General features: G+C 31.9%; 1 protein-coding gene and 1 long non-coding RNA gene across 7 annotated transcripts; one reads left to right on the top strand and one right to left on the bottom strand.

The window, feature by feature from the left end:
• Positions 1-284: 284 nt before the first annotated feature.
• On the bottom strand, positions 285-13,922 carry LOC126904807 (uncharacterized). 6 transcript variants are annotated; one of them, XM_050684112.1, is made up of 8 exons: positions 13,785-13,897; positions 6,861-7,057; positions 5,871-6,706; positions 5,575-5,747; positions 5,159-5,287; positions 4,273-4,384; positions 2,119-2,308; positions 285-684 (listed from the first exon to the last, which is right to left on the bottom strand). In XM_050684112.1, the coding sequence occupies exons 2-8, from the start codon at positions 7,052-7,054 to the stop codon at positions 594-596; spliced, it is 1,725 nt and encodes a 574-aa protein (XP_050540069.1). In that variant the 5' UTR covers positions 7,055-7,057; positions 13,785-13,897; the 3' UTR covers positions 285-593. The 6 variants fall into 6 exon arrangements, with proteins under 6 accessions (XP_050540069.1, XP_050540026.1, XP_050540061.1 ...); XM_050684069.1 differs by lacking the exon at positions 6,861-7,057 and adding an exon at positions 10,740-10,936 and having other exon boundaries at positions 291-684; positions 13,785-13,922; XM_050684104.1 differs by lacking the exons at positions 5,871-6,706; positions 6,861-7,057 and adding exons at positions 9,750-10,585; positions 10,740-10,936 and having other exon boundaries at positions 291-684; positions 13,785-13,922.
• Positions 11,731-14,676, top strand: LOC126905013 (uncharacterized). The gene is made up of 4 exons (XR_007703851.1): positions 11,731-12,138; positions 13,609-13,744; positions 13,802-14,130; positions 14,414-14,676. It is a non-coding gene; the product is annotated as an uncharacterized LOC126905013 (long non-coding RNA).
• Positions 14,677-16,415: the final 1,739 nt, after the last annotated feature.

The raw sequence follows: 16,415 nt of genomic DNA on the forward strand, positions 1-16,415 counted from the left end.
ACTAATCATTTCAATTTGTTTTTTTAAGTATACTCTACGTTTATTTTAGTTTTATAATTTTTTTTGAAAATTTGTTATATATTTATAATTACCGAACTCGGCATTTATTGTGTAATAAAAAATTTTAATAATAATTTATAGGACTGCCCCAGCATCACAGTTAAATAAATTATAAAGTAATTGTGCTTTTGTCTATGGTAGTTACCTTATTAATATTCAAATATTTTTATATAAAAAAAATTGTTTATTGCAACATTTTAAAGTACATTTTTAGGCGGAAAACAATTCTTTTTTTTTCAAATATAATAATTTATATACAAATAATGAATTACGTTTTATGAATTATAAAAAGAAAAATTATCTAGTGATAAAATAAGAAAACAATATGTACAAGATTGGGAATACTTTAAAAAATATTTAAACAAATTCTTAACGATATCACTAATAATCTAATTAGTTTAAAAATTATGGTAAACTTAAATTTAATTGAACATTTGTATTAAATATATTTTGATCTAACGTTTTATAAAATACATTTTGCATAAAAACAAAAGGAAAGTAAGTAATAATATATTGATTATATAGTTCATTATCTAATCATTTCGAACGTTATGATTTCCTGTCGATGTGATTACACTACTCAACATATCTCTAGATCCCATGTGATCAATAGGTTGTTCGTTACTAAAACAAGAAAATAAATTACATTAAAATTAGTTAAAACAACTTTAAACTACTCTTATAAACTATAACTACACATGTAAAAAAAAAAAGTCAATTCGACAGACAAGGTTTAAAACCTACTATCCTAAGCGCGAAAGATCTTATTATCACCGATGTGGCAACTGTATTGTGTATTTGTCAGTAGCTAAAAATGACAATTTATTCTAGTACAAAAATTTAAAGTAGTTTTTCTTAATTTAGGAGAGGCAAAATATTCAAAATAAGCTTAACTTTATATTCAATGTAATTAAGATTAATGCAACTATTATGAAAATCAGTAGACTCATTACTATAGCAATCCCTCGTATGGTATTTAAATATAAAAAATCGCCAATTGTACATTTTTTGAAAAGTAATAACGGTGTAAAATTAAAACTAAAAAAAAAATGTGCAAAAAGACAATTTCATATTGAAAAATCCACTTTGAATAGCATGTTTATTTTCTAAGCAGCCATATAAGCACATAAATGATAGGTCTTCAAAACAAAATTTTCTTTTTAATTTATAGTACAATACATAAACTTTAATTTAATATACATTTAATAGACGCAGTATTTACGGTACATTTTCAAAAGTTAAATTGAAAAAGTTAACGTTTCGTAAAAAAACCTCTATTTTGAATGCCCATTGTAAGAAAGTAAATGGTCAAATTTTCAACAAAATTTTACCATAAGAAAAGAAAGTATCTACTAAATGTACTTATATAAAAAAATTATTTTGATTTGTTCATTTTTAAAAACGCTATGACAATTTTGAGAAAAAAAAATTTTAATAATATCGAAGAAATTTATCGATTTATAAATCTTATTTTTTTAGGGATTTCCATCATTTACAGCAAACGAGGAAAAAATGATTAATTTATAAGGTAATGCCTTTAATAAGGTACGATTTGTGTTCTTTTGACGTACCATTAAGAAAAATCGGCCCAGTGAATACTAAGAAAAAGTAGTGACAGATACAAATAAAATAACTATACACATCATGACAAAATTAATACATTCTTAGCTTCGCAACGAAGCTAAAATCATTGTAATTAGTGAATCCATTAGGCTGTATTAAGGTAGACCAAAGTACACCTTATGAGCATATAATCCTGTAGTGGTATACTTTAGGATTTGAACAATATTATTTATTCAGTTATTTTGATTTTAATACTGATGCATACATTATGAAATACATTGTTTTGTTTATTAAAAATGAATAAAATTATTAAAGAATATAAAGACCGAGAGTAAAATGTTATATAGTATTTAGGATAGGTGCATTACAAGATATGACCAACTATTTTCGTATTTTAAAAATAACTATGAATTTATAAAAAAAAAAAAATCAAAAATACTTCTATTTAATAGTTTAAAAAAAATTTTCAGTTATGTATTTCATAATAAATAATACCTTGACATATGTCGAACATGATTATTTGATGTTGACGGAAGAGGTACTATGTGTAACTGAGAACCATGAGGTATATAATGATCTTGTGTTGCCATAACAACTGTTTCATAATTAAGTTGACTGTGTTGAATTTTTCCGTCAGACGATCCAGTAAATAAATGAGGAAGTAAAAGTTTTGAGGCAACTTCACCTACATACCAAAATAAAATGTATTAACTATATTTTAATGTTAATTATTTTTCAACCATTAATTATAAATTATTCGTTGCTACTTTTAAAGTATGTTAAAAAACTAAACTTATGAAACAGCGTGAGCGTTTACAAAGTAATAGCTCCTTAAATTTTTAAATATGCAACTAAACTAGCATGTATGGTCCTATCAATTTATACGTCATTTTAAAAATAATTTCTTTCATTCGACAGAGAAAATAGCAATAAATATTTATTCACATAATCTATAAATGTAGTTACATGTTCGGGTTTTCAAATATACTTAACTATGATAATGTAGTCAGTTTTCAAAATGTCAAATGTGAGATATTAAAATAATTCGATATTTAACTTAGCTATCGGTTTCCAAAAAGTAGATTTATTATTTCATGCATTAAATTTATAATAATTCAAGTATTTTATGAACTTTATGTATTTCAATTATTTTTACTAATTATTTTTTTTATAAATGCTATATTAAATAAGTTTAAAATATAATTTTTTATGCCATCTCAAAAAAATTAATATCCTATATTTATATATTAAATAATGAGTTAACAAGTTAAAAAAATAACTCTGATCCTAAAAATTAATTTTTTGTAACGTAATATGTGAATCTAAGAAAAAGGACTTGGTGTAACGGAATAGATAATTCAGTCGCTGCCTTAACTCAAATGTTCAGCTACGCCGTTTGCTGTTTGGATGGGTAATGGAAGAACTTCTACAATACACATTTTGATTCTTAATGGTTACTTCAGCCATAATGGACTTGCATCAGGTCGACAGCCGGTCTTGTCGATTCATTATGAGGTAGAGCCGAACACAAACAGTTGGCATAGAAGCTAAGGGGATGATGATGATGTGAATAAGAGAAAAAGCTGTAAGTCAGCCTTAAGTGAACCTTAAGTCATAACGCCATGGAATAATTGTTTTAAAATGCCTTATATACAACACGCCGCCACTGATATTAATTAATAAAATAATATAATTTTGTAGTCTAACTACAAGTTGCGCAATACTCAACAAATTAAATAAAATTATTTTAAAAACTTGTTATTTTTTTAATTGTTATGAAAAATATTATTTTAAAATTTAAAAAAAAGATTTGGAAAGATTCATTATTCAGGTTTCACTTACTTAAATACTTAAAGAATGTAAATCAAAATCAAAAAATATTTTGGCAAACAAGCTTAAGTAATAACAAATTATTATAATCCTAAATAATGATAAAATTAATTGTATAGTTAGTTAACTTGATTAAATAATTATGTTTTTAAAAAAAAATATGCTCATACTTTACAAAGTTAATAAGATAAGTAGCTGAGTGCCATAGCTTCACTTTATTGTTAGTTTCTAAATTAAAAAATTTATTTTTGAATGATACACAACTTAACTGTTTTAATGTTTGAATCTGATTTACTACTTTATGTATAATTATTATTCATATGGATTGAAATATGAAAACAAATAATAAACACTTTAAATTTTCGGTTTTTTTTTTTTAAATACATAATTTTAGTAATTATTTTTTTTTTATATATATTTTACGAAAAGATTGACCAAACGAGAACTCAAAATTAGCATTTAGGCGTACGATGTAACTGTTTAATATTTTTTATAATTCCTACGTTCGATTTGTGCAGCAAATATTTTTTTAAAACTTTTATGTCACTGTTTACCGTCACGACATTGTTAAACACTTTCCTTATCAGTTACACTAACTCATCTAATTCTTTGTGGTGCACTTCACCTTATTCTGTTGTGCAAACACTGCAATATTGACACACGTTGACTGATAAGACGGTAATCCCATGCCTATAGTGATGAGTGACGGCAGTGCTCCGTCGCCGGGTGCCGATTGTGTACACTCAGATAATATCACGGAAAAAAGTAACAACACACAACTGAACAAATTACTAATATACATTTCATATTATTACAAACCTTGTGGTTTCTCCTTGGATGACGAATTTTGGGCGAAACCGACTGTTGGGTTCTTCGGTTTCCTTTTGCGCTGCTGTATCCCGTCTTTTTTCATCGTCAACGGCCTATTAACCTGTAATACCAATGTAACAACATTTTAGTCATTTATTTTGTTTTCGATTCTGACGTCAGTTAGTCATCTAAGCACAGGTCCGACTAATATTTACACAACAACTATCCTATGTGTGTGAACTAGTCACGTCTGTTGTGATGGCAGTGTCCCGGAAAACAGTTTCGTTCTCAACGGATATTTACATACCGGGTGACGTGATATATGAGCCAAACTAGAAGTCATTCCGGTTCAACTGCAGTTCCGCCAATCGGTTAAAAAAATATATTGAATTGGTGAAATTGTACAAGTTAAAAAAAATCATCTCGTAAATTTTACATACTCTCTGGCAATTTGGTGTTTAAGTAAAACCAATTATTGAAAATAGTACCTGATGTACGAACTAAAGATTTAGTTGTTTGCAATGAAAGTAAAAGCTAGCTAAAAGGGGTCGACAAGTCCTCGCGTGTTCTCGAAAATGATGAAAAAACAAACAAATCTTATTGGAGTCGTGGGAAAAGAGAGTATAATAATGCAGCGTGGAAACCATTGTCGATTTCTACAGGAACCTATATATCTTCACATTAACCGCTCAAAGTCAAACAAGATAAGCAAGACAAATTGTTTGTTACATATTTTTCAAGTTTAAATAATAAGTTATATAAGCCCGACGCAGCTTAGTCGTAGAAAAATATAAAAAAATTATAATTTTTTCATTTATAAAATAAGCTAAAGTAATTTAAACTATACAACATTTTAATGCTTTAAAAAATGTCATTATGACTAACAAAAACTTACATTATGCAATTTAAAATATAGTCCACAAGCGTTACACACAGGCTCGCCGTTGTTGTTTCTTCTCCATAGTGTAGTGGTATTTGTTGAACAATTAGCACAGGAGACTCCGGACCGTTTGTTTCCAGTTTGCTGTAGATAAATTGAGTAATTAGTATCGTAAAATAACATATTACAATTAAATAGTGTTAGATTGGAATATAGAAAAGCGCATCGATTGAAAGTATGAATAATATAAGTTGTAGTATCGCATGATGTCCATTTCATTTTTATATTTATACACCATTTTCTTCAACCGCTACAACGATAAAATGAACATTGAAAGCATTAACCAATAGCAGAAATACTGGTAGTCATCAGTCGACATGGTTTCATTTTGATAAATAAGAGTAGCAATGTAATCAAAACACTTAACTTACCTGGGTAGTTTTTTTCTGAGTCGACCTCACCGGGGGTCGATTTACTCCATTGATTCTATTGTATAAGCCGCACGCATTGCACAGATGATGGCCAGTTCCATCTCTACGCCACAAAGGTGTAACGTTAGCTGCACAATTGACACACTCTTTGATGTCTACATTTAGGATTCCGTCTATAAAATACAAAGTCAAATATTATACAAATTAAAAAGTAGTTTACACAGTTTAAATGTTTGTTTTGAATGACAGGACTTTAACAACTTTAAGAGAATAATATAAATAAAAATCAAACTCACTTTGGTCATAGTGTTCGTCAATCCACGAAGGTCCGGGATTGGTACTTTGAAATATGGTATAGTGTGGCGTCACTTGAACGTTTCCATCAGTTTGACCTAAACTCTCCATTTGCAACACATTAGCGGCAGCCAAAGTCTCCTCATTTGTTGTAAAGTCAGTCACTTGATTTTCGTGAGACCAAAAGTCCTGCTGTGCTTCACCGCCGTTACCATCGCCTTGATATTCTGGTTGTTGTTGATGTTGTAACATCATAGTTTGCTGCTGATAGCTTTTCTTGAGTGAATAACCAACGTGACCGTCTTTTTCGTAAGTCATATTAAACATGTCTTGCTGTTGTTCTCCGTCGTACGTCTGATATGTCTGATAACTATGTTGTTGGTATGTTTGTTGCTGCTGCTGCTGCTGCTGTTGTTGTTGATAAACATCGTTGACCGACTCCAAGGTAACATAGCTCGAATTTGGATCCACTTTACCTTGTTGATGATGGTCGTACTTGAGTAGTTGCGATGGCTGATCGAATCTGCCCTCATCATGTTGAGATTGGTCCCTGTACTCTAAGTACCTGACCCGTTGGTGTCGTTGGTGATTCGAATAGTCCGACATGTACCCTTGGAACGTCGATATCTTTTCTACTGGTAACTGTAACTGTACTTCGGCGCCGCCCACGTTCCTTCTGAGCCGAATACCTTCCGTTGGCGGACTGGGGTCTTTCTGAAAATCTTTTGGTGAGGATACTGGATCTACCGGTGAACGAGTTGCCGGGGTGCCATTATCTGTGTATTCATTAAGAAGAACTTCTGACGAAACACATTCCGTATTTTCCGGAGTGCAATTCCTAATGAACATATTTATATATGATTTTTAATTGCGAACCAAACAATAATACTAATGCATGATGAGTTAATAAATTATCGGAGATACTTGAAAGTACATTTTATCGACAAATAATTAATAAAGAATAACATGACAATGAATAAAAATTATATTACCCTTCATGTCTATATTCGATTTGTCGCTGTTGTTGTACTTTGAGTTGTGCCATAGTATCTGCGGCTGTGCTCTCGTTTTGAGTCTGACCGTCGACCACATTTGGAACTGTTGTGATATGACCCGACGTCGTAATGGTTCTGATATGAGCGGGGGCCGGCCTTATCACTCCTCTGGTAGTCTCGTCGTCATCCATGCCCTTTGACATATTTGTTAAAAACATTAAAAACTCACTGTAAACGTTGGGTAAAACGCGATGCGCGTATATAAAATACAACATGGTTCAGATACATCAATATTATCACTTTTATCTTCGTTTGACATCGTTCCCAGGACATTTAAAAGGAACAAACACGACGACGAGGGCGGGGGCGGTCAGCGCTATCGCGTCGCCGGGTCAAACTCGAAAGAGATGAGAGTGAAACCTATCAGCCGATGAACACTATAATATTTATTTTTTACGTCATCGCTACCCGCAGTAGTTTCCCTTTCTGACGAGCGCCACACACGAGTCATAATAACACAATATAGTACCTAATTCTGTTACAAAGTCGATTTGTAGCTTTTTTAAACACGCTACGGAGTTGAAGCCATGGAACAGCGCTGTAAGAGACACTGTAACGTTGGTTAGACTGTTGCCGCGAGTCTATCAACAGGTCGAGTGAATTTATTTTCGTTAATTTTTTATCTAGCTACAAAACCGCAAGATAAAAGGAAGAACGGGTGCCTGATATCTTAGCAGGTTTTATACATTTTGTTTTTTTTTTTTTAACGTTTGTCGATAACGGGATAGCCGTTGTCTAATCTTAACCCCAACTTTTGTCAATGATATCCCGGTTCTGCATGATAAACCACACACACACACACANAATTATTTTTTTTTTATATATATTTTACGAAAAGATTGACCAAACGAGAACTCAAAATTAGCATTTAGGCGTACGATGTAACTGTTTAATATTTTTTATAATTCCTACGTTCGATTTGTGCAGCAAATATTTTTTTAAAACTTTTATGTCACTGTTTACCGTCACGACATTGTTAAACACTTTCCTTATCAGTTACACTAACTCATCTAATTCTTTGTGGTGCACTTCACCTTATTCTGTTGTGCAAACACTGCAATATTGACACACGTTGACTGATAAGACGGTAATCCCATGCCTATAGTGATGAGTGACGGCAGTGCTCCGTCGCCGGGTGCCGATTGTGTACACTCAGATAATATCACGGAAAAAAGTAACAACACACAACTGAACAAATTACTAATATACATTTCATATTATTACAAACCTTGTGGTTTCTCCTTGGATGACGAATTTTGGGCGAAACCGACTGTTGGGTTCTTCGGTTTCCTTTTGCGCTGCTGTATCCCGTCTTTTTTCATCGTCAACGGCCTATTAACCTGTAATACCAATGTAACAACATTTTAGTCATTTATTTTGTTTTCGATTCTGACGTCAGTTAGTCATCTAAGCACAGGTCCGACTAATATTTACACAACAACTATCCTATGTGTGTGAACTAGTCACGTCTGTTGTGATGGCAGTGTCCCGGAAAACAGTTTCGTTCTCAACGGATATTTACATACCGGGTGACGTGATATATGAGCCAAACTAGAAGTCATTCCGGTTCAACTGCAGTTCCGCCAATCGGTTAAAAAAATATATTGAATTGGTGAAATTGTACAAGTTAAAAAAAATCATCTCGTAAATTTTACATACTCTCTGGCAATTTGGTGTTTAAGTAAAACCAATTATTGAAAATAGTACCTGATGTACGAACTAAAGATTTAGTTGTTTGCAATGAAAGTAAAAGCTAGCTAAAAGGGGTCGACAAGTCCTCGCGTGTTCTCGAAAATGATGAAAAAACAAACAAATCTTATTGGAGTCGTGGGAAAAGAGAGTATAATAATGCAGCGTGGAAACCATTGTCGATTTCTACAGGAACCTATATATCTTCACATTAACCGCTCAAAGTCAAACAAGATAAGCAAGACAAATTGTTTGTTACATATTTTTCAAGTTTAAATAATAAGTTATATAAGCCCGACGCAGCTTAGTCGTAGAAAAATATAAAAAAATTATAATTTTTTCATTTATAAAATAAGCTAAAGTAATTTAAACTATACAACATTTTAATGCTTTAAAAAATGTCATTATGACTAACAAAAACTTACATTATGCAATTTAAAATATAGTCCACAAGCGTTACACACAGGCTCGCCGTTGTTGTTTCTTCTCCATAGTGTAGTGGTATTTGTTGAACAATTAGCACAGGAGACTCCGGACCGTTTGTTTCCAGTTTGCTGTAGATAAATTGAGTAATTAGTATCGTAAAATAACATATTACAATTAAATAGTGTTAGATTGGAATATAGAAAAGCGCATCGATTGAAAGTATGAATAATATAAGTTGTAGTATCGCATGATGTCCATTTCATTTTTATATTTATACACCATTTTCTTCAACCGCTACAACGATAAAATGAACATTGAAAGCATTAACCAATAGCAGAAATACTGGTAGTCATCAGTCGACATGGTTTCATTTTGATAAATAAGAGTAGCAATGTAATCAAAACATTTAACTTACCTGGGTAGTTTTTTTCTGAGTCGACCTCACCGGGGGTCGATTCACTCCATTGATTCTATTGTATAAGCCGCACGCATTGCACAGATGATGGCCAGTTCCATCTCTACGCCACAAAGGTGTAACGTTAGCTGCACAATTGACACACTCTTTGATGTCTACATTTAGGATTCCGTCTATAAAATACAAAGTCAAATATTATACAAATTAAAAAGTAGTTTACACAGTTTAAATGTTTGTTTTGAATGACAGGACTTTAACAACTTTAAGAGAATAATATAAATAAAAATCAAACTCACTTTGGTCATAGTGTTCGTCAATCCACGAAGGTCCGGGATTGGTACTTTGAAATATGGTATAGTGTGGCGTCACTTGAACGTTTCCATCAGTTTGACCTAAACTCTCCATTTGCAACACATTAGCGGCAGCCAAAGTCTCCTCATTTGTTGTAAAGTCAGTCACTTGATTTTCGTGAGACCAAAAGTCCTGCTGTGCTTCACCGCCGTTACCATCGCCTTGATATTCTGGTTGTTGTTGATGTTGTAACATCATAGTTTGCTGCTGATAGCTTTTCTTGAGTGAATAACCAACGTGACCGTCTTTTTCGTAAGTCATATTAAACATGTCTTGCTGTTGTTCTCCGTCGTACGTCTGATATGTCTGATAACTATGTTGTTGGTATGTTTGTTGCTGCTGCTGCTGCTGCTGTTGTTGTTGATAAACATCGTTGACCGACTCCAAGGTAACATAGCTCGAATTTGGATCCACTTTACCTTGTTGATGATGGTCGTACTTGAGTAGTTGCGATGGCTGATCGAATCTGCCCTCATCATGTTGAGATTGGTCCCTGTACTCTAAGTACCTGACCCGTTGGTGTCGTTGGTGATTCGAATAGTCCGACATGTACCCTTGGAACGTCGATATCTTTTCTACTGGTAACTGTAACTGTACTTCGGCGCCGCCCACGTTCCTTCTGAGCCGAATACCTTCCGTTGGCGGACTGGGGTCTTTCTGAAAATCTTTTGGTGAGGATACTGGATCTACCGGTGAACGAGTTGCCGGGGTGCCATTATCTGTGTATTCATTAAGAAGAACTTCTGACGAAACACATTCCGTATTTTCCGGAGTGCAATTCCTAATGAACATATTTATATATGATTTTTAATTGCGAACCAAACAATAATACTAATGCATGATGAGTTAATAAATTATCGGAGATACTTGAAAGTACATTTTATCGACAAATAATTAATAAAGAATAACATGACAATGAATAAAAATTATATTACCCTTCATGTCTATATTCGATTTGTCGCTGTTGTTGTACTTTGAGTTGTGCCATAGTATCTGCGGCTGTGCTCTCGTTTTGAGTCTGACCGTCGACCACATTTGGAACTGTTGTGATATGACCCGACGTCGTAATGGTTCTGATATGAGCGGGGGCCGGCCTTATCACTCCTCTGGTAGTCCCGTCGTCATCCATGCCCTTTGACATATTTGTTAAAAACATTAAAAACTCACTGTAAACGTTGGGTAAAACGCGATGCGCGTATATAAAATACAACATGGTTCAGATACATCAATATTATCACTTTTATCTTCGTTTGACATCGTTCCCAGGACATTTAAAAGGAACAAACACGACGACGAGGGCGGGGGCGGTCAGCGCTATCGCGTCGCCGGGTCAAACTCGAAAGAGATGAGAGTGAAACCTATCAGCCGATGAACACTATAATATTTATTTTTTACGTCATCGCTACCCGCAGTAGTTTCCCTTTCTGACGAGCGCCACACACGAGTCATAATAACACAATATAGTACCTAATTCTGTTACAAAGTCGATTTGTAGCTTTTTTAAACACGCTACGGAGTTGAAGCCATGGAACAGCGCTGTAAGAGACACTGTAACGTTGGTTAGACTGTTGCCGCGAGTCTATCAACAGGTCGAGTGAATTTATTTTCGTTAATTTTTTATCTAGCTACAAAACCGCAAGATAAAAGGAAGAACGGGTGCCTGATATCTTAGCAGGTTTTATACATTTTGTTTTTTTTTTTTTAACGTTTGTCGATAACGGGATAGCCGTTGTCTAATCTTAACCCCAACTTTTGTCAATGATATCCCGGTTCTGCATGATAAACCACACACACACACACACAAAAAATTACTTGGGCGCTATCAGTATACATTGTCGTACTCGACAGTAGCGTTTGGACGACATGATTGTTCGGAAGCAGTGCGTCATTAATTTCAAATCCGTTTTAACCGATAAATTGCATNCAAAAAATTACTTGGGCGCTATCAGTATACATTGTCGTGCTCGACAGTAGCGTTTGGACGACATGATTGTTCGGAAGCAGTGCGTCATTAATTTCAAATCCGTTTTAACCGATAAATTGCATGTGCGAAATAGTTTTTGACACCGAGTTGTGTTTTCCTACAAAAGTGGTACTAAGTGTTCATAGAATGGAATAGTAATTCAAACGATTGTCGTGAATGTTTTTTTTTTACTCTCGGATTCGACTCGAGTAGATAGCACCAACGTTTGTTTAATAATTTTTTTTTTATTTGAAGGACAAAAGAATAAATATATATGAAAAATGTAGGAATGTACACGCGATTCGTGAAATAGAGCATCTCGAGTGTTGAGCGACAAAGAGTTTGCCGTTATCTTCGACGTGGATTAAAAGGTATACACGTTTAGTTTATACACTCAAGTTTCGTATTTACTCTAAGGATTTCCAATGACTTAAACGTGTATATATTTTACTGGTAATGACAAACTTACGTGTCGTTGTTTGTTTCGTAATCCAAATTGTATACTTATAAAACATATAGAGAATATATGTATTGAAAATAGACTCGTACTTATTTTTTAACTAATAGATCACACACTTACAACACATAAGAAGACCAATATAATATTAAAATGTCAAAGTCAACAGTGATTATGATTATATTTCGACAATAATTTCTTAGGAATTTTTTTAAAAAATAAATATTTCTCAAATAATATTTATTACTTTTGCAATTAATTGTATAGTAAAATATATAAAATAAAATTGTATAATAAAATCAGCCTGATTTTTTATTTTAACGATTATTTTCTGTTTCTTATCAATATCTAGTTTTTTTTTAGAGACAGTTTGGGTATCAAAATAAACATTTTTCGTTATTTTGAAGTTTCTGAACAATTGCAACCGTTTATTTCAGCTGTATATTGAAAAAAAATCTATTAAAATGTTTTATGGCCACTTGGCCAAATCTAAGAATAATATAGAAACTGTTAATTTTGATTGGTCATAAACTTATAATTTGTTATTATGAATAATATTATAAAAGTTTAATTAAAAATAAAAGGGAATACTAAGAATCGGGCTAGCTAATGAAACAAATTTCTAAAAATTGCAGGAGGAACAAAATGTTATTTTTTTCGCTTTTACATTAAGACATGCAACTTAACAAAAAAGCATACTAAACCTAATCTCAAAATCTGTATATACTGATCCAATATTACATAAATTCGGATCACTGTAACTATACAAAATGAAATCATTTTTAAATATTGAGTTAAAATTAAAAATTTTAACGCAATAAAATGAAAGTTTTAAAAATTTACCAAAACTAAAATCGTTACCCAAAGAAATGTACACTAGTGTATTATATAAATGTTTTATAGACATATTATCAGTTTTTTTATGATGTTTATAAGTTAAATCATTTGTCATTTTTAGACATGCAAGGTAACATACAAAACAAGAAATAATGAAATGAGAACCACATAAATTATTTTGTACAAATTTAAATAGTAATAGTCTAATGTTTGGTTAATAAAGCATTTAAATTAACAGTTGTAAAATATTTTTCTACTAAATAAATGATTTTTATTGTTTTTTTTTTTTATAGAAAATGAAGTACTCATATAATGTAGAAAACGAAGATCTTTATAATTATTTTTATAACTTCTATACGTTATTATTTATAAAATATTATTCAAGTGATTAAATGTTCTACTTATAACATAATTATCATCGGAGAGCTCAATGTTAAGCCCTTACAATTTTGGATATTGTGTGAAAAAAAAATAGAATAAAAATATTTCTTGTTATTTATTGAAACCAAATTTTTTTTAAAAACTAATTTTAAAAGTATATTTTAAGGGTTCATAATTTTATCGGACGATAATGATTTGGTCCATTTGACCTTTTAATGATAAAACATGAACGGTTCTCTAACCGAAATGGAAATTAGTTGTCGATAAAACAATTTCAACTGCAGACGCCAATCGAAAAAAATGTATGTAAACTAATACGTCACTTTCACAGATTCAACTTACCCGAGTTGTTGTTGCAGTGATACGGTATCGGAGTTCGGCGCTTTTTATCTTAATACTGTTGGCCTGAACGTTTTATCTTTTATTCTTTATCGAACCCAACTGTAAAACTCCAGGAAAGTCGACGATCCAACACTTGACAGGTACGCGTGTATATGAAAAAGATAAATTGTCTGCTTCAAACTTGATACAATACATCAGCTGGCTCCTCCTACGACTGCCATCCCCTCCTCGCTTCAACTATAACAATGTATCATACAGTTATACTATGAAACAAATCATAACGTCCTCTCCACTTTTAAGTCGTGGACTTTTAGACCAATCGCACTTGTTTAACATCTTGAGCCAAGTAAGTTAAAATCATTTCGATGATATTGATATTTAATTAATTTACAGAGATCAAAGAGTATTTGCATAGTACTTTTTTAACAATAACAACATTTCACACCAAGTAGCATTAACTAACAAAATCTAACTTTCATTAAAGATTCTTTTTTTAAATAAGAATTTATTTTGTCCGAAAACCAAACGCGTTGTATAACACTGATGAATTCACTTAGAAAATATAAATATAATCACATAAGTTTTATAGTAGCTCTATCATTTCAATGTTATTTTTATTTATGTTTTAGGTTGTAAGGAATTGTATTTACTATGCACCACCAAAAATAACTCATCTTTTCAACCGTACATAATTATTATGACAAAAAATCAATAGTCTAGACAGAAAAACAATTTACAATCAATGTATTTTATAAATACGTATTAGACTAGCAAATAAGGCATTTACACTTTAAGGTGGTAAAATAGCATTTTTCTATTGGCCGTTAAACAACTGGTAAAACCAAAAAACAATTTTTAAGCCATTTCATTTCTTTACGTTTAATCTATTGAATTTACTTAAAAAAATAATATGAAAATATTAATTCTGACAACAACCCAATATACTACCAAAAGCGTGTATAATACTAACTTGATTCAAACCTAAGGTAGACAACAATAAAATATTGTTGCAAAACAAATTCGTCTCGCCTCCAACTGCGATTTTATATCCTTAATATATCATTTCATTAATATTGACATTACTTTTTTGTGATATGGTTTCTTACCATACATAAATTGTTAAAACCGAAAAAAGTTGAGTGTCCTTTTATTTTCTTTCCTCTTATGTTTTTCTAACATCAGTATACAACTTGGTAATCATGGTAAACAATTGAAACTTAACGCAAAGTTTTTCATTTTATAAATAAATACACCAGTTAGTTTAATATTACAACATATGTTTAATGTACAATATTTTCAGCAAATCAATAAATGAAAATCGTTTTTTTATAATAAAAAAATAAGTAAATATAAGTTAATAATTGAATGAATGTTGAATCAAAAACGAGGAATAAGATACCCAAATATTAAACGTCATTGACATAAATGCTAATTGTACTTGTAAATATGTTAATTTTTTCGGCAATTGGCTTAAAAATTGATTTGATATTTAAGAAAATTTTCTCCAAATTGATTCTATTTTTAATGTGTTTAACTGTTGCGTGTTGATCAGGCGACAAGTGAGTGTCACTAATAATTATTGTGTTATCGTCATCGACGACTGGTTGTTCATCATTGTCTAAGAAGTCCATATTAGAGGAACTAGATAAAATAATTTTCACGTTGGGTTCATCATCAACCTGATTTTTAATTGGTTTGATCAACTCTTTCGTATAAAACTGTTCTACACGGTTGAACGTATTGAAAACTGTTCGCGCCAGATATTAATGTCGCCTTTCGTGGTCAGCTGATACAACTGTGTCGGTTTTATCAGTTGAGACCACCGGAAGGCGGATGTGATATAACCTCGTATATACTCAGCGTTGTGTGCGTTGATATCAGCCACGGCGTTAGCTCCCCGTGAGTGCACTGGACACATGGTTTATTAAGTCACAGTGGTGACGAAATATTGTGTTGTTCGTTGTCGGTTATTCATTTTACAATTATTATTGCGACGGTGTGAGGGTCGCATTTCAAAAAGAGTTTCTTCGCCTTGGGTTTTGTGTACAATTGGTGTAAAAGTCACCAAAGTCTGCCTTTGGTGACTTTCATATTGCGGATAAGAGCATCGGCGACTTGGCAATATTTAGCAACCAGATCGGAGTGACCAGGCTGGAGCATTATTTTGTTAATATTTGTATAATTACTGTAACAAACTTTGTTAATTATTTGATTGTATTTGAGGACGCCCACATAAGGTTTATATTAAATATTATCATTAATGTTCACCTAGTTATTTGTTTGTTCATTTATTAACAAATTGTATGGATTTTTTCATGGTTTAATTTCATACGATAACAAAGACCCATTCTTCAATATTTTTGTAGGGCAAACTTGATGTGACATTCAATGTAAAAAAATGTTAATAAAACAATCTAATAAGATATCTATTAGAAAAACTACCAGTTTTTTTACAGTCGTCAAAACCAGCTTTAAAAAATCCATCAATACTCTTCAATGTCTGCTCTATATTCCACGTGTTGATTTCTTCCCAAACATCATCTTCTAACTCTTTTTCAGCACTAACAAAACCCCATACTATCTCGCAAGATTTTCTTATTTGCCTTATCAACCATTTCAAGATCAGCATCA

The sequence above is a fragment of the Daktulosphaira vitifoliae genome, unplaced genomic scaffold, assembly GCF_025091365.1.
Source record: "Daktulosphaira vitifoliae isolate Bord-2020 unplaced genomic scaffold, ASM2509136v1 Scaffold_1, whole genome shotgun sequence".
Taxonomy (NCBI): Eukaryota; Metazoa; Arthropoda; class Insecta; order Hemiptera; family Phylloxeridae; genus Daktulosphaira; species Daktulosphaira vitifoliae.